General features: G+C 39.7%; 1 protein-coding gene across 6 annotated transcripts in view; it reads right to left on the reverse strand.

Moving 5' to 3' along the window:
- Positions 1-3,494: 3,494 nt before the first annotated feature.
- pitpnm2 (phosphatidylinositol transfer protein, membrane-associated 2) overlaps positions 3,495-19,112 on the reverse strand; it is a 64,841-nt gene continuing 49,223 nt past the window's right edge. For 5 of the 6 annotated variants that reach the window (XM_076886745.1, XM_004566908.3, XM_004566910.4 and 2 more), the window contains 12 exons: positions 17,574-17,744; positions 17,313-17,453; positions 16,230-16,391; positions 15,848-16,126; positions 14,145-14,293; positions 13,789-13,905; positions 12,462-12,578; positions 12,214-12,362; positions 11,978-12,127; positions 11,009-11,192; positions 10,794-10,922; positions 3,495-10,574 (listed from right to left, as the gene is read on the reverse strand). In XM_076886745.1, the coding sequence (XP_076742860.1) occupies positions 10,206-10,574; positions 10,794-10,922; positions 11,009-11,192; positions 11,978-12,127; positions 12,214-12,362; positions 12,462-12,578; positions 13,789-13,905; positions 14,145-14,293; positions 15,848-16,126; positions 16,230-16,391; positions 17,313-17,453; positions 17,574-17,744 (2,117 nt within the window). In that variant the 3' untranslated portion in view covers positions 3,495-10,205. The remainder of the gene's footprint in view (positions 10,575-10,793; positions 10,923-11,008; positions 11,193-11,977; positions 12,128-12,213; positions 12,363-12,461; positions 12,579-13,788; positions 13,906-14,144; positions 14,294-15,847; positions 16,127-16,229; positions 16,392-17,312; positions 17,454-17,573; positions 17,745-19,112) is intronic. The other variant, XM_076886746.1, reaches the window with a different exon arrangement.

The following is a 19,112-nucleotide window of genomic DNA, read 5'->3' on the forward strand; positions in this document are numbered from 1 at the left end:
TTGGAAGTCGAATTTCCCAGAGGAACCCACCCGAGGGATTAATAAAGTTCTATCTTATCTTAATTCCCTTAAGGGTAGGAAGTGACACTGGTTCGAACTGAGCAAGTGTCATAGAGCAGCGTAAAGCGGGGGCTTGGCACATCCCCGAAGCTTTTAAGGCTCTTAAGGTGGAGATTTTATCAGTGAAGTGATTTAAGAACTGCTCACAAAGAGCCGAAGAAGCTAGCCACGATGCTTCAGGATAAGGGTTAACCAAGGAGTTAAAAATATTGAATAAAACGCGTGGATTATGACTATTATTCGTAACGATGGCTGACAGAACAGCCGCTTTAGCCATCTTAGCAGATTTCTGGAATTCCAAGCGCGTCCTGCGTAAAATATCAAGGGACACCTGGAGCCTATCCTTTTCCCACCGCCTCTCAGCTTGACAGCAGGTACGGCATAGGGCACGTGTAGAGTCATTTAACCAAGGTCGGGAACAGCTTCTAGGACGTTTCACTTTTATAGGGGCCACAGAGTCCAGTATGGAGGTGCATATAGCAAGTAGGGAGTTGGCAAAGTCATCAAATAAAGACTGTGTGATGCCAGCCGTATCAGGGAGCACAGATTCAGAGAAAAACGCAGAAAGTTCAGCCACAGTCCCAGAATCAATGAACCGGCAAGGCATCGAGGGCCCCCAAGGTTCAGATCAGTTTTGCGTAGATCAGCATCAAAAATGACTGGAAAGTGGTTAGAAATCCCAGTGTTGCTAGTTCCCCTGACACTAGCAACACTGGGATGTGGTTTTCCATGAGAGAAAACCAAATCAAGTGTGTGACCTTTAGAGTGGGTTGGAGCATTTACCCACTGAGTAAGATTAAAAGAGCTAAAACAAGAAAGTCTTTGGCAAGCCTATCGTCTTTACAACAGATATAAATGTTAAAATCACCAACAATAAGAAGACGGTTATAATTTAAGCAAATAGATCCTAAAAAGTCAGCAAAATCATTGATAAAAGTCCACAACACAAAGAGCCAGGGGGGGACCAGCAAGTTCCAATAGTTGTGCTTCGAAGCTAGCAAACATAGGTGGGGACAGCTGCCGTATCCGGAATTTATTCCTAAAGACCACCGCAAGTCCTCCACCCCTGTTCATCAACAACCTAACATTTAATAATGCCCTCCGGGCCGAAGACGCCAGGTTAGAGGTACATCTCAGGCCTAGATTAATTGTAAGCCTAGATTAATTTTATTAGTATTTATTATCAAAATGACTGCTGTAAACTCAGTTTATTGCAGTTGAGCTACATGAAGTTCAAGACCTGTGCTTTGTATGTGTGTAACTTGATACCACATCTGTTTTCTAGTAACCAGCAGTGGGCCTCTGGTTACAAAAAGAACTTGCATAGAAGTCCAAAGTCACTTGGCTCCTTTGATGTGTATCCTCAGTAAATACTTTTCTTGATGATTTCAAGTCTCAGTTGCTAGTTTCAAGTCTTATTGAATACAACGTGTTTATTTTGTTCTTTATGGACCCATTAGAGGCGGAGAAAGCAAAGTACACATTTGGATGAGCCAAACTTGTGATTGACTAGTCGCTACTTTACAAGCCTTGCAGTGTCTGCTCCAAAGCTGATTAGTTGTTCTGGAACAAAAAAAAAACTCAGAGTTGCCGATTGCAGAGTTAACAAACTCAAAGTTAGACCCAGATCTACAGTGGGGCAAAAAAGTATTTAGTCAGCCACCGATTGTGCAAGGTCCCCCACTTAAAATGATGACAGAGGTCAGTAATTTGCACCAGAGGTACACTTCAACTGTGAGAGACAGAATGTGAAAAAAAAATCCATGAATCCACATGGTAGGATTTGTAAAGAATTTATTCGTAAATCAGGGTGGAAAATAAGTATTTGGTCAATAACAAAAATACAACTCAATACTTTGTAACATAACCTTTGTTGGCAATAACAGAGGTCAAACGTTTACTATAGGTCTTTACCAGGTTTGCACACACAGTAGCTGGTATTTTGGCCCATTCCTCCATGCAGATCTTCTCGAGAGCAGTGATGTTTTGGGGCTGTCGCCGAGCAACACGGACTTTCAACTCCCGCCACAGATTTTCTATGGGGTTGAGGTCTGGAGACTGGCTAGGCCACTTCAGGACTTTCAAATGCTTCTTACGGAGCCACTCCTTTGTTGCCCGGGCGGTGTGTTTTGGATCATTGTCATGTTGGAAGACCCAGCCTCGTTTCATCTTCAAAGTTCTCACTGATGGAAGGAGGTTTTGGCTCAAAATCTCACGATACATGGCCCCATTCATTCTGTCCTTAACACGGATCAGTCGTCCTGTCCCCCTGGCAGAAAAACAGCCCCATAAGCATGATGTTTCCACCCCCATGCTTCACAGTAGGTATGGTGTTCTTGGGATGCAACTCAGTATTCTTCTTCCTCCAAACACGACGAGTTGAGTTTATACCAAAAAGTTCTACTTTGGTTTCATCTGACCACATGACATTCTCCCAATCCTCTGCTGCATCATCCATGTGCTCTCTGGCAAACTTCAGACGGGCCTGGACATGCACTGGCTTCAGCAGCGGAACACGTCTGGCACTGGGATTTGATTCCCTGCCGTTGTAGTGTGTTACTGATGGTGACCTTTGTTACTTTGGTCCCAGCTCTCTGCAGGTCATTCACCAGGTCCCCCCGTGTGGTTCTGGGATCTTTGCTCACCGTTCTCATGATCATTTTGACCCCATGGGATGAGATCTTGCGTGGAGCCCCAGATCGAGGGAGATTATCAGTGGTCTTGTATGTCTTCCATTTTCTGATGATTGCTCCCACAGTTGATTTTTTCACACCAAGCTGCTTGCCTATTGTAGATTCACTCTTCCCAGTCTGGTGCAGGTCTACAATACTTTTCCTGGTGTCCTTCGAAAGCTCTTTGGTCTTGGCCATGGCGGAGTTTGGAGTCTGACTGTTTGAGGCTGTGGACAGGTGTCTTTTATACAGATGATGAGTTCAAACAGGTGCCATTCATACAGGTAACAAGTGGGGGACAGAAAAGCTTCTTACAGAAGACGTTACAGGTCTGTGAGAGCCAGAGATTTTCCTTGTTTGAGGTGACCAAATACTTATTTTCCACCCTAATTTACGAATAAATTCTTTACAAATCCTACCATGTGGATTCATGGATTTTTCTTTCACATTCTGTCTCTCACAGTTGAAGTGTACCTCTGGTGCAAATTACTGACCTCTGTCATCATTTTAAGTGGGGGAACTTGCACAATCGGTGGCTGACTAAATACTTTTTTGCCCCACTGTACCTCTCACTCGGTGCTTCCTATTTCTAAATACAAAGACATCAGTGCTTGAAACACTGTGCTTCAGGCATCACAGTGGGATCTCACTCCTCAGCTGGTAATAAGTCCCGGATTTATACTTTTTTTTTTTTTTTAGGCATTCCACATAATTGTATGTAAACGTTTAAGACTAGGCTAAAAAGAACACACAAACACATGGTAATTTATCATCCAATTATATTTATTCCACAGTACAGAGGATAATGGTGAGTGCTGAACACATACTGTATGAACAACGACACATCTGTACCTACTGAAAATGTGAGTCTAAATCACTTGGAAAAGTAATTCTGGTGTCCCTAATTAAGTACATGTGGCATCTTAGTTACTGGCTGTCGGTGTCATGGATCAAAGAATCAGTTAAAACATATAAAATGGGTAATGACAATCTATGCAACAGCTAACATGGCGCAGAGAAGTACTATTTTATGCCACCCTTTCCTAGCAAATATAAGCAGTATATAAACATTTAACGATGCAATAATGTAACTGTAAGCAGATACAAAGTGTTTGTCTATTCCTGGAATTATAAAAAAAAAAAAGTAAAACAAATGGAAATCACACATAAAGCAAGAATTAATGATGCCGTAATGGTTACAGGGCAATTAAAATTGCTACAAATATAATAAATCAATGTGTAGAGCTACATTTTAATGTGTTATAAACCATTAAGTGTTTATAGTGGTGCTTATAAAAACTAGATGATGTTAAAATAAATTTTGTGCATGTGACTCTAATCCCATACTATGCATATATTGAAAGTGTATATTAATTATTGCCACTATACACTTTGTCACGGTCCTACAGCATCTGCGGCATTATATTTCAGATGTGTACATACAAAATATGATATGGTTTCTAAAGCTGGACATCAATAAATTGTCAGTCCCACGTTCTAATAAGGAGCCTTTTCTAAAAGATTTATTCATTTAAAGATATTAATCAAAACCGACTTTTATTTGGCAGCTTTGTTTCACTTATAATGGCTTTTAAAAACATTTGTAATCCTATTATAAATACTAAATAGTCATCAATTAAGAACTTTAATCAGTAGGCATTCTTTCCTTTTACATGACTGTACGTCTTCAGTACAATACATACATGTTTCAGCTATGAGTTTACAGAAGTCATTACAAATACTTTTATTGGCTTTAGAAAATGTAGGAAGGTTTTAAACACATGAATTTTCAATAAGTGCCAAATAATTAGTTTGCTAAAATGCTGTTCATAGAAGCAACAGTGGGTGCTAACATTTTTCACAGTGTCAGCATTAAAGCTAAACTGAGCAGTCATCTCATAGACTGAAATGAAAAGTGGTCTCTTTGGACTAACATGTCCAGTGACTTATTCAGCATACAATAATGTTTACCCTTTCACAAAGGGTGTGTTATTAGAAAGTGAAACCACAAACTAATAATGCACTTTTTAAAACTAAAGATGTAGGTCTCTATATTTAATCATTCTTATCCCAAAGTGGCAATAATTGTGATTACAGGAAATATATTCTGCTGTTTGTTTTTGTTTTTATATGTAAGTGTTCAGTTTAATTGTAAGGACATAGTGGAGAAGAGTTCATTTATTATTCTTACCAGTGTAGGTTATGTAATTTTAAGTTGGATTAGACAAAATGCAACAGTTTGTTAAATATTGTTTTCTGTTAAGGGCTTTTACTTTTCCATGCACCTACTGCTGCCTGAGAAAAATGTCTCGAGTTATATTGCAAAGGTTTTGTAAAATACTCCAGCTTGAAAAATAGGTACAATAGTCCTATAAAACATACTTGACTGTTGTAAGAGACAGCAGATGTCTACAGCAGCTCAAATACAAACAGTTTTCACATGGTGTGAAAAAGCTGCACGTGGTGTATGGACGTGTATGCTTTCAGACTGCATGTAGATTGAATTGTGGTAGATTGTGCCCCTGCTGTGATGTGAAGAATAATATTGCACTGGTAGGAACATAAAAGCTTCCTGTGTTGGTCCATAGCCTCAATGACTGCCAAAATGACAAATAAAATGCTACATATTTCCGTTATAGTTCACCTGAAATTTCCAGAGTAACGCCATGAACCTTAAATAAATAAATAAACCTCGACCCTATATTTCCTACATATATATCTTTACAGTATGTACAGTGACACATCCTTGGCTCCTGAACAGTGTCAGAATCCAGACGGACAGACATTCAACTCAGCAGCCAAAATGGCCAAATGGGAAAAAGTGTTCTCCAGGACTTCTTTCAGTCTAGCATATTGTCCAAGGTTTTGGCAGCACGCTCAGACTCTGTTCTACAAGGTCAAAACATTTTGCCCATTTTTTTTCACATGCAACATTCAATTTAATATTATGTAGTCAGCAAATCAAAATCCAGTCAAAGCATTAAGACGTTTGCTCTCAGTACACACTTCCCCTTCTTACGAAAGGCTGGATACAGTGTTCATCAGAGGTTTTCAAACTATGACAACCTCCCATCTGTGTCAGGTGGATTGTACAGGTGCACAGAGGTGTTTGAGAGCAACAGGAAGCACTAGTTGTCTTTTTTGGCCCTTTAATTTCCAAGTTAAAAATGAGTGGATCTATGTGATATATGTATCTTTAGATTCAATGGGCCATAGACTTTCAGAAGACATTGCTATATCCAGTACCCATGACTAATAAGCAGACAGTTCTTCATGGGTACAGTGCAAACAGGAAGAGCTAATAGCTAAGACAATTGCTAAAATGCTTTTAATGGGGCCAAAATCTTAAAAAAGAAAAAAAAAAAGAAAAAAAGTTTTCTTTTGTTTTTTAAAGAAAAGAAACAAAAATAAGAAAAACTCCTAATCCTCTAGCTATAGTCTGTGCTTCTCAGATATCAGCATGTAGTCAAGTCACAAAGCTAATTACATTCCTTTAAAAATCAGTCACCATTGTTCTAAATGATTTTCTGGATTCCTCAATGAGTCTTCTAAGTATCTGGGTTAACCAACAACAACAAAAAAGCCTTTTCTACTCAGTAAAAAGAAGATTTTAAACTTGAAATCTTTCTCATTTTGCACCTCTGAAACCAAATGAAAACAAAGACAGCAGTAGATAGTAGGAAAATTAGGAAATGGATTTGAAGAGACACCTCTTGCAGTGTGGTGGCACAGTAGTAGAGCAGTAAGTACTGTTGCTTCACAACTAGAAGATCCTGTTTGTCCATTTAAGGTGTCCCTGCCCAAAACCCCCCTTTCTTCTGACTGCCCAACTGCTGGAAGCTTGCTGAGGAGCAGTACTGATTATCTGAGAGTTATATCCACCTGAGAACCAGCCCATTCATTTATGTGTCCTCTGTAATGGACATCTGTTTTTGACTTATTTGAGCTAACCTACATATATGACATTCTGGGATTTCCATTGATATTTCATGGGTTTTGTTTTTTATCTCCAAAGAGGAAGGAAATCACAAAAAAGTTCAATAGAAAGATTGTTTTTTCCTCGCTTCTCAGGAGGATATTTCTGGGTGTGCTGTGTATGTAGCCAATAGCACAAAGAAATCAGGTTTCTGTATGTCATGTTATTGTAAGATAACATAACATAAGAAGGAAAAGTGCGCTTTTAAAGGTAAACTTCAGGAGTCTACATTAGATTGCACAAATTTTTAAAGAATTACAGTTACTGTAGTTCCAAAGCTTTGAGAATAATCATCCACCAAACAGAAAAATATGCCTGTTAAGAGAACACAGAGTGTGGGCATGGATATGCATCAGTGGGGGAGCACAATATCAGACTTTGAAAACTCCTGGTCTAAAGACTTCTGTAGAGTTCCTTGTTAACTATTTGGCACATATACGTACATCATTTTCATATTGTGACCAAATGTACAGACGTATGCATACCAGCACATATATCATATCCTGACATAAATAAAAAATGTCATGCACTACAGAGGTGTTCGAATGCAGCAAAATGAGATGGTAACTACAGTATATTCCACTGTAAACTAGTGCAAAAAAGGATAATGAGGTTATGCCGTTGATTAACTACAGTATTAGAGAATGATTTTGGCTTTTGTGGTGGGTTCAAGACGGTCTGGATCACACAGACTGGAAATAGAAGCACTCTTGTGTAGTGTGGAAACTGGGCATGTGAAATAACAGCATAGTAAAATGAGGGTGACAAGCAGTGCGGCTGCTCCATACATCCATACACGAAGGCTTAAAGGACAGATTCACAATTTTTCATGCTTCAGAAATAGCCATATGCTCATCTGAACACTGAAACTGTTGTAGTTATAATTATTTAAGTCTATACCAAGCATGTAGAACTACGTATCATTTGTTTAGACTTAGACTTCCAGTTCATGCAAAAACACATTAGAATTTATGCTTGTTATTGATATTATAAATATTATTTTGAAAATCTGGCTTAAAAGAGTAAAGTAAATAATTTCCAAGGTTTTAAATTTCATCTTTGTGTCAGGTCAAGTCAAATTATTACAGGGTGTGTATAAAAATGAATAACTTTAAAAACTAGCTATATTAAAACAATTCTATTGCAATATAAGAAGGGTTGATTTTAAAAATCAAGTATATGGCCTTTTTTGAATTATCTGCATAAACACTTTTTTTAAAACTTTTTTTTAGCTCCTATTGACTGAATTTGGATCATTTTAAAGGTATAAATTAAAAGGTCTTGTCATTCAGTTTTGTGCAGCCCTTAGTAGAACACCCTGAACACAACAATTTTTCGAGAGATGTTGTTTAGTTGTTAACATTTGCCAAAAATAAGCATAGTGGATTCTGCCCACTATCACCTAAACTGGAAGCACATTGTGTAGGGTATGTCTTCATGGCTAGTTTTACTGTTTCAGTGTTCACACAGGCACCTGACTTTTTCATTTATCATACCTGTAAATGTTTTTACCTATTATATAAAGAGCCCATATGTGCCCATAGTTTTTGTTTTTTTTGGATTTGGGTCAGAGATGTGAGGTGGCTTCATCTTCTTTAAAGGGAAAGAGAGGCCAATGGGACTCATCTCCCATACTTCACACACACTGATAATTCAGTCATTTCAACATTCGAGCTGAATCACTTCGGCTCATTCTTTAGTCCATTTGGTACAAATACTGAAACATCTTTGTGAGTGAAAGCTCTCCCTTCCAGTTCAGTCTGAAATGAAACAGGCTCCAGGTCCAGCCTGCATTATATCCTATGAGAAAAAAGAGCAAATACTCAGGAAACACCACAAAAGTGTCTCCCAGCAGCAGCAACTATGGGAAACAAAACACCACCAGCAGGTGGATCTGAGGTATTGCAAGCAGATGAATATATATATAGATATATATATAAATAAAGGGATAGTTGCTGTGGACTGTACAGAGTCTCAGTTGTTGCTTTGATGCTGCATGCCCTGTTTTTCTGCTTTCCGTCTCCTCTGCAAAGAAAGTGTCTTGTGGGATATTAAGGCCTTGGATGGCCCAGAGGCCACACGGAAACAGAAAATACTACAGAGTTTCACACAGGGTGGAATGAAAACTGAATGGCCGACCTGCTATCAGTATGTTTTAAGAAGCATGAAAAGGACTGATCTGTGACTAAGACGACAAGTACTTTCCTCTGTGATACAGTATATTTCACAAATCCAGCCCTTATTGTTCAAAGGATCAATTCATCCAAAATACACATTTCTTTATTCATATCTTTTGGTATCTAAAAATAGAAAATTTAGAGATTCTTTTAAAATCTCTGCCAGCACAATACCATGAAGGTAATTCGTTTGTGGTCCATTACACTTAACTCAATGCTAGCATTCTCATGCTATCATTTCTCCAGTAACAATGCTACAAGCTTTTTTTCTAATCTAGTTTAGCTTGTTAGCATGGTGATTTTAGGTGGTAACAAAGAGAGTTTGGACCCTGGCAGACTCTCAGGTACATTTTCATGACAGAAAATACTTCCACCTACATTTACATCATCTTAATGTTTAGATACTTCTGGACAAATAAAACCAAAAAGTACCAACCAGATAAATAGGGTGGAGTAAAATGAAATTGGAGAATTCTTTATGAAGCCAGCTGACAGGCTGTTGGTAAGAAATGGGAAGAGAGTAACTAAAGCATCTAACCTAACAACCTTCTGGATGGATTTTGTTTACACTAACATGCTGTGGCTAGTTAAAATAGCTACTAATATGATCTCTTTTGGTAGAGTTTGGATGAACAGATCCTTTACAGTAAGGTCTCCATTTGGTCTCTCCTTACTTTTTGTTAGATTTGCCTTTCTGTTTTTTGGTCTCTACTTACTTTTTGATAGATTTGCTTTTCTGTTTTTGCATCATGAGGGTTTTCTATACTTATTGCCAGTCACTGCTGTGTTCCAAAACAGTGGAAAAGAAACTCAATCACTGGCCCTTTGCCACGGTTGCCAAACGAACTTAGCCTCAGTCCCATGGTTGACTGTCTGAAGATCAATCTGGCTCTGCAGTTTGTCCTGAGCTCATGAGTGTAAATGTTTATGTTGTTTGGAAAGGAGAAGGGAGGGTTTCCCGTTAGACGAGATTAGTTTAAGGCTTACAATTTCTTTTTTTAATCCTTCCTTTGTCATTTTTTTAAATAGTGGTATATCCTATAAAAGTATTACTGTAAAAGAGTCATGCTACAGAACTGTTTTGTTCTCTAGATCCCACTTGGCCTGATTAGTCCACTCCTCCTGGACAGATCCCTACTTATCGCTCCTTCCTAATCTCTATTAATTATGGGTTATTTATGCTGAACCATCTGTCTATTCCTTCCACAACCCCATCATCCACACACTCCCATCTTTTCTTCACCTTTCTATCTTTTATCTTAGTCCAGAGATCATAGTGGCTCGGCCAGGGTCCTTTATACCAAAGCTTTTATTTAAACATTACTTGGGGCCATGTAAGCCTACACTGCCCTCCTTGGTGCTGCTGCTGCGCCCCCAGCACCCCCCAGCTATACTCATACTCCTCTGTGCTGCTGCTGTGACCCCTCTATCGCGCTCCACTTCACACTGGCTGAGCGTGCGCTCAGTCCGGCTGGGCTGGCTGGGTGAGCATGACCCCGACCCTCCAGGCTGCTGAGAGGAGATGGTGCGAAAGATGTGGTTCCGTTTCCGGAGGAAGTCTCCTCCAGCTGTGCCCAGAGCAAAGCTGCCCTTCCGGAGGACCATACGGGTACTGGCGGTCTTGGCAGGGCGAGACCTTTGGTTGTACTCCAGCTGAGATAGGTGGGAAGCATAGCCATCCAGGATGAACTGGAACAGATTAACAGTCAATTAAACTGGGTTTACTCAGCATCAATGCACAGACAGAAGGTCCCCTGACAGACCCTAAACACTCAGCGATTAATCATGTAAAATATTCATGGCCTAATTAGTTCACAATGAAACTATTTTACAGCTGTACACCCACTCAGATAAAATAGTTTCATTGTGAACTAATTCATAATGTACCACAATTATTTACTATCAGACCTGGCACTGGTGCTGCATTTTCTTCGTGGGCCTTCCCACTATGTAGATATGAGATGGAGGCAGGCCAATAGAAGTGTACACTGATATGTCCTTGGTGGAGCCATAGGCAGCAAATATCCTCATGTTGGCCTAATCAAATACAAAGAGTTTAAACTTTTAGACATTGGAAGGATTTTGCTGCATTGCTATTCCAGACTCTCCCTGCCCTCACTTACCTCGTTGATGAGGGTTTTGAGGAAGTTGGCCTTGTGTCGGAGAGGGTCATGTACCAGGCCGTCGCAGAATGAGACGATGCCATTAGGGAAGTTATGCTGGGAGAGCCAGGCAACAACACGCTGCTTCTGCATGTCAGGACGACCTGTGACATACACTATCAGATAGCCCAAGTCCTGCCAGTACCTGCAAACAATAAAGAATAAAAATCCTGAGAAGGAGTCGCGTTTGGATTAGCTGACTTCCATGCTAAAAGGGAGTGATATGTTGTTCAGAAAATCAATATTCTGCCATTACTTCACATAAATATTCCCAAGATGCAGCACATGTAAAAACTACAAATACCAGGGGGGTAGTATTTATTCTCAATAGTTTAGAAGAAAACTATAAAATAACATATATGGAATTAAAAATGTGTGAAAGAAAATGTGTTTTTCAATTTTACATTTTTCAAAACTTTCACCTTTCGCTGTAACAGTAATGTGTAAGCTCCACACAACAATTAGTCCTGCAAGTACCTGAGCTGAGAGAGTGGAGAACCCCAGCCTCAGTACCTTTGTCCATGCAGCAAGTAGACCATGTGTTTGTGGTCATTTATCCATTTATGCCTTCACTGTGGAGAGGAATGTTTTGCATTGTGTGATGTTTTTGACCTAGAGAAGCAATTCTTGTGTTGCTTCTTCTAACTTACTAACATACAAAAGGGGCAGACTTTAGACCAGATTCAAATGTGAGATATGTGGCTCCATGTGAGATGCAGAGAAAGTGAACTGCTCATATCTGCATATGCATTTTCCACCATGAAGTATGGAGAACAAGTTGCCAAGACAACATTCCACAACAATCTGTTTTGGTCTTTGCCACGGAGTTTTTGTTTGTGTCCACAACTTTGATTTGTACTATCTAGACGTTTTACACTATATATTACTGCAGAGTAGTATTCCTACCAAGCATGCTGGTGTTCTCCTTACCTTACCACATCCACAGCCCCTGCTCGAACCTTAGGGTCACTCCCCATTATTGAGACGCTGGCAGCAAATGACCCGTCAATGCTGAATACAACAAACTCTGTTCCTCGTGGTACAATAGTAAGATAGCTGTCTGCAAATGTGTGGTCGCCCCTATTAGAGAAACAGCGACTGGTAAATATGATGAAATTCATACATGTATGCGTCTCTCCTTGTGAAATAACTACAACTCAGCATACCTGACCACCATTTTGACAGGATATACCCCGATACCCAGCCTCTTGCTCTCTGGAATTACATAAGAGACACGTCCACTGTTGTTAGTGAGCTCCGTGTCAAAGTACACCCACTCTCCAGAGGGAGGCTGGGTCATGATGTGAATGTCAATCTGCAAGAAAAAGAAAAAAAACAAAAACAAAACATGGCTTGAATACAAACCATCTCTTTTTTGTTGTTGTTCCTAACAGCCAAACATGTCAGTCATTACCTTTTCTCCAGTTAATGTGACCATGTCCAGAGGACCATACATGAAACGTCCCGTCAGTGTCTGCACTCCATCCTCTGTGAACACGGCGTCATTCACGCGATGATTAGCTGTCACATTCTGAGAAGCAACCAAAACAGGAAATCAGTTTCTTTTTTTTTTCTTTTTTTTTTTCAAATCTCTTTATTTGGTTTTCCAGTGTTCTTTATCATAAAGGCAACTAAGATTCAAATATAAATGATTACATATATACAACAGAAATTAAACAAAATCAAAACAAAACAAAACAAAACAAAAAAAAGGCGGAAATCAGTTTCAATTCTCTAAAGTCTCTCTTGAGACTTCTCTTACTGTTTTTGCTGCCAAAATGAGATGACGAGAACTTGACTGAAATGTTAATCAGCTCATTAGAGGTGCTTTTTTCCTAAATTGTTTGTCCTGTGAAATGCCTCTTTGGCACCTTTGGGACTACCGTATCTTCTTCAAGGACTTTTTGGACACCTTTTTTTCCAGAATAACTGAAATCCTCTACTTATGTCTTGCTGCTTATATCTTATGCAGGGCTATGGGCTATTCTATTCTATTCTATTCTATTCTATTCTATTAAATGTTTAGAGAGGAAATATTTTCTTGGTAGATATGCTAGTAACTAACAGATATCTGAAGTATGAAAATCAAAAAACGTGCTTAATCTTTAACAATAACTTATACACAGCCTTGTCAAAAGAAAGCAATGATAATCTAATATTTAGTTGGAACAAATTTAGCTTGGCATTATTTCAAATGTTTTATGCTTAGCATGTAAGTGGGGTTAAGTTAATCGGGTAGGTTAATTAAAGTTGGATGTGAACTAGATGTGAACGTGAACAGTATGACAATGGCTGCCTGTCTCTCAGTGTCGGCCCTGTGACAGGCCGGCGATCTGTTCTGGGGGTTTCCTGGCTCTCGCCTTATGGTAGCTAGGATAGGCTCCCCCCATGACCCTTAATTGGACAAGCAGAAGAAAATGGATAAATTGATGGCTCTAGTATGTGTGGCATGACATTTTCTGATGATAAATTAGTCTTTTAGGGAACGATGTTGAGGTCTCCAAAGTTTGGATCATTAGAAATTCAGATTTTCTTTGTAAATTTGCCTTTCAGGTAAATAAAACATCCATTTTTCTCCCTTTGTGTCATTTTTTGCTGCTGCTGAAATACTTCTAAAGCCAAACCTATGCCCTCCGAAAATATAACAGAGATACTTTAAGTCAAAAATCTCTCTTTTGTATCCACATCTTAAAAGTTCAGCATTGCCTCTGTCAGGTGGAGATACCATAAAGACCTCTTACCCGAATTTTAACATGAGTCCTCTTTCGAAGCCACTTCTCCCGAGGTTTTGAAGGAGTAAATTCAGACACTTCTTTACCATCCAGCTCCAAAACACCAGAATTCTCATGTCTCATTACCTGCAACAGGAAATGAAATTAACATTAATCACATATATTCTGTTCTCTTTAATGTTTATGGGGGAAAAAAGAAATGTAGAAAGCATGGTGAACCTATTGTACCAAATTTTCTGTAAAGGAATGGAGTCTTATATTTAATTTTAAAAAAGCAATGACTGAGATTATCATCCCTGGAACTATGCAACTTAAAACACTTTAGTGATTACAAATCAAAGAAATAAAATCAATTGAAAGAGAACCTGTCTGAGTATAAATGAGACAACGTCCGTCGATTCCCAGTAGGAGGCATGGAAAAGATGAGGCAGAGCCACGGTTGGAAAGGCTGTCAGGGCATCAGGACAGTAAAGAGCATAGTCCATCCTCTTACTGCCCCACCACCGAGAGGCAACTACAGCAGTGAGGGGAAAAACAGACAGTCAGAACGTCCACTGTGCTGATTTTAGTTAGTGTTTTTCACTGAAGGTTTGACTAAGAGGCACTAGGGCTAGGTTAAAACTGGACAGTGGTGAGTAGTAGAAAGGTTTGAAGTGCACACTGTTCCCTCTCTTTTTTTCTTGTAATGCAGTGGTTCCCAACCTTTTTGACTGATATATCCCCAAAGCCCTCAAATATCCCTCCACCGATACCACAGTGTGTTCCAAACATGATCCCAATGAATGCTATTTTAAACTCTACGATATTTTAAAAGACACGTGTGATTAATTGTAGTGAAGCAATTCGTCCATTCTTTGTGTTGCAAAAGTAAAAAAATGTTTGTTGTTACTGTTGTTACTGTTTAGGGCGATCGCGGCTCAAGAGTTGGCAGTTCGTCTTGTAATCTGAAGGTTGCCGGTTCGAGACCCGGCTCAGACAGTCTCGGTCGTTGTGTCCTTGGGCAAGACACTTCACCCACCTACTGGTGATGGCCAGAGGGGCCGATGGCGCGATATGGCAGCCTCGCTTCTGCCAGTCTGCCCCAGGGCAGCTGTGGCTACAACTGTAGCTTGCCTCCACCAGTGTATGAGAGTGAATGAATAGTGGAATTGTAAAGCGCTTTGAGGGTCTCGAAAAGCGCTATATGAATGCAGTCCATTATTATTATTATCCACGACTTGTATTTGTCCACTGTTTTATCTATGAACTGTTAATATCCCTAAACTGCAATATATGACTTGGATACAGCAATTTATTTGATATGATGAATTTAGTTAGCGCTTATAGAAATAAATTAGTACACATCAATTTTTACTACTATTTGGGCTGTTTTATTTTCCCACATAAATGGGATCTCTTACGCTCATTTTTATCTCCACAGATTTATTTGTAGCCACTACTAGTGTATCCATGATTCATAATGCTAAAGCATCTGAATTTACTTAAACAAAGTGTTTAATTTCCTTCACGCTTTGTTTGAGATAACTTTCTTTTGACTGGCTGCATCTCGCAACCAGAAGGTGTGATCAACAGGTGGGTGGGGCTTCTGCGTGCCTGAGATGATCACATTAGCAATATCTGCTCTCAGTGATGTCATATAGATGTAGCAGCAAGGGGAAAGTCTTTAGAGCAATCTGAAGCTTTAGGCTCACAGGGATCACTTACACATATAGTACACTGACCTTCTTATTTAAAACTTAGACCATATTTAATATCAAAATCCATCGTGTCATAAAACATCAGTATATATTTTTTGAGATTTTTCTGCCAACACCAAAAGTAGCTACTGAGGTACAAGTAAGCCTGATTGGGAATCACCACCAGGACAAGAAAACAGTGGTTCTCAAGGAATTAAGTTCAGAAAGGCTCACAAGAAGGATTATGGACCTCCAGTGTAATTACTGTAACTACTTGGGAGTACTATCTGAGAGAAAGGAAGAAGCCAGAGGAGGAAGGAAAGAACACAGGGAATGAATACAGATTGTAGCATCCTTCCCTCAAGGTCCTCTTACTACAGCTCCCAGGGTACCTTTCTCTATGTTCTTCAGCACCCTGGGCGACGGGGGTGCCGAGCTGATGTCAGTGATGTCAGACGTAACATCAGTGAGGTCAGAGGTCATGTCAGAAGTCATGTCAGAGCTAACGTCCGAGCTGTGCTCGGACTCCACACCGTTGGATCTCGGAAAAACCTGACGAATTTTCTTGCGCAACTGAGGCGGTGTGCTCCGAGAGGCAAATCTATGGTAGGGTAGATGCAGCTGTGACAGCAGACTGGGCCTTTTAGTGTGGCTCACTTCACATTTGCTTGCTAAGAGGATGTTTGGAGGGAGGAAATGAGAATGTCAACATGTAAACTTCCAGCTTCTGGACCAAAAATTAGGTCAGAGACACAATGTCAGAGGTCAGCTTACTCGTAGCGATGTTGGAGGCGGTGTAAGAGTCAGCTAAGCCTGACACCTGGCTGGCTATGCTGGCCTCACTGGCTCTACGGGTGCAGCGAAGGTGAGGAATCCCTGGTGATGTTGATGATGGATGCTGACCATCAACAAGAGTATGGGAGTGAAGGGTATCCACTGCGAATAAAGAGGAGTTATAGTCATATTCTTTATTCACATATGATCAATTATTTCTATGATTATGAATAATTCAAACACCAATATAAAATAATGATATTTTTAATCACTCATGCAAGGAGAAACAAGTTGTAAATACAACATGTTACCTTTTGAGTTTTAACCATTTGATAAATTTAAGTCTCACGTTCACTCTTTTAACTCTGTTTTTGGTTTCCTCCAGATATCTTCCTGCTTAGCTACTGCATGTTCCACTATTTTTACCCAATAGTCAAAGAACTCTGTTTGCTATTTGCTGCTGAGCAGTTAGTGTAAAATCGCTTTTTAGTGCTTAATTTGTCTGAGAAGAGACAGGAGTCTGAAGTGGCAGAAAAATTAGAGTCATTAGAGTGAACCAAAATGATAAAACTGCAACCAGCTCGCTAATCAAATAATAGAACCTCAAAATGAATTCAGTGGGTAAATACAGGTTTACCCGCAGCAGATGGCTGTTTGGTTCTAGTTTGGTTCTGTTGGATATTTCTTCCTGTTAAAATGGACTTTTTTTTTCTCCCCACTGTCAATAGGTGCTTACTCATAAAAGGTTGTATGATTGTTGGGGTTTTCTCAATATTATTTTAGGGGTTTACCTTACTCTGCAACTTCCCTGTTGGCAAAACAGGTGTTTTGAACCCCACAAACAAAAAAAGCAACTGAGCCATAACTAATGTTAGGGAAATCTGTTGATGTTTATGAAAGAGCCATAAACATCAACAGATGAACCAGCCAATATACTGGAATATTGTATTTTTTCCATCTGTATCAGTAATGGTCTTAAAAAAATCCTATATTGTTAGAAGCTCTAGTTTTAACCAAATCCAGACCACATTAGAAAAATAATAATAACAGGATAAAGGAGATAAAGAGAGAACAAATACACACTCTCTGTGTTGCTCTGGGAGGTCTGCCAGTTGAGGACAGGCACAGGGATGCAGGTCTCACTGACAGTGCTTTCCTGGTTCCGATGTGATGCTGTACTGCCAGACTCTATCAGAAGCTGGGGGTTACTTTGCACAGTTTCAACTAAGCCAGACAAGGGGTAAAAAAAAAGTCAACAACTTGTATTACATAAAGTTCTGCAGCAAAATGTCTCAGGAAGTGTGCCTTTCTTTTTTGTCTGTGTTTGCGTGTGTGTCAACTCACCCAAGAGAGCCGAATGTCCATCACCCAGAGGAAAGCGCTGATAGCGGGAGACGCTACAGGGAGGCAGCAGGTAGAACCTCTTGTCTAGGAGAGGCTCAAGACGAGAGGCGGAGGGGTCAGCTGGATGAAACATGTTGTAAACCTGCTGGCAGGCTGGACGCAGCGCCGACACTAGAGCAGGAAACACAGCAAGAAGTTTTAAATAAACAGACTGGTGTGACTAGTAACACGGGACACTGTGTATACAAACTATAACTTTAGATAGTAGGCTGGAAAATACATTACAGTTTTACTGAGTTACATTGATGCAGTTCTCACATCATCGATGTAATTCTCTCCACTCCTTTTGGAGATCATTTATCTGAATTTCATTAGTGGGACCACACCTTGAAGCACACCCTTTCTCAAAAATGAGAAGCTGTTTGTTCTTGTTTTTGTGCCTTACCCTGTCTCCTTTTTTCAATTAATTCATTTCTCATTAGCACATTGAGATCTTTCCAGTCTGGGATTCGCCACCAGTCCCCTCTGAGGCCCTGAGGCCTTCCCCAAACCACAGCCTCAATTCATGCTCGAGTCATCTGCCATTATCTACTATCTACTGCTGTAAAACCTAAATGAGGATGTGGTCCCGGCTAGTGAAATGCAGTTCTTAACTCTGTAACACACTTCCCCACTAACTTGAGAATTTGTTATTGTATTTGCACACACTGCTATTGTTTCTACCCATTAGCACCACACACATTTTGTTATTGTCTTGAAGCACTTCTCGTCTGAATCTCATAACTAATCAAAACATTTTCCGTAACACTGCCCGGTATTGCATTATTGTTTTTAATGAAATCCCTTCAGACTTCTTTCAAAGTCTGTATGAAAGACTAAGGCCAGTCACACACTGTCAGTGGAAGAACAGTTTTCCTCGATCGTTTTGGTGCAATTCTCCCATCAGAAAAGTCACTGTCACTACTAAATTTGGATGAGCAGCTGACAAATCTGCAACAACTCTGCTCTGAAACTTGTACTAACAACGTGTACTTAATAAAGTGCTCAGTGAGTTTGTACAGTATGTATAGTATACACATGTGTGTAATTGGCAGTGCCATGACATTCACCTGTAACACAAGATTGTGAGTATTTATTTCCAATTGTTTCAACTAAACTTCTTCTGACAACGTGTTACTATTTGCTTTTACCCAAAGGACAATTTCACTGCTAACACCGAGAGTGTGTGAGTGGATTTGCTCTTTCATACATGTTTGAAAAAAGTTCAAAGTAGCTTGATTGAAAACACTAATGCCGTGCTGGACAGTATTCAAGAAAGTGACAGATGTAGAGTTCTGACTAAGAATTATATAGGTTCGATCACTGGCTTCTCACGGTCCTTGAGCTCTCTAATGCATCCATCACAATATGAATGTGTGTTTATGTTAGATAGAAAGCACATATACAGAAAAAAGTGCATGTGTGTATGAGGCAAGTTTTTGGTGCTCAGGTAGAGTAGAAGCACTATATAAGAACCAGTCCATTTAGTACTAAATTATA

Source organism: Maylandia zebra, linkage group LG7, assembly GCF_041146795.1.
Source record: "Maylandia zebra isolate NMK-2024a linkage group LG7, Mzebra_GT3a, whole genome shotgun sequence".
Classification (NCBI taxonomy): domain Eukaryota; kingdom Metazoa; phylum Chordata; class Actinopteri; order Cichliformes; family Cichlidae; genus Maylandia; species Maylandia zebra.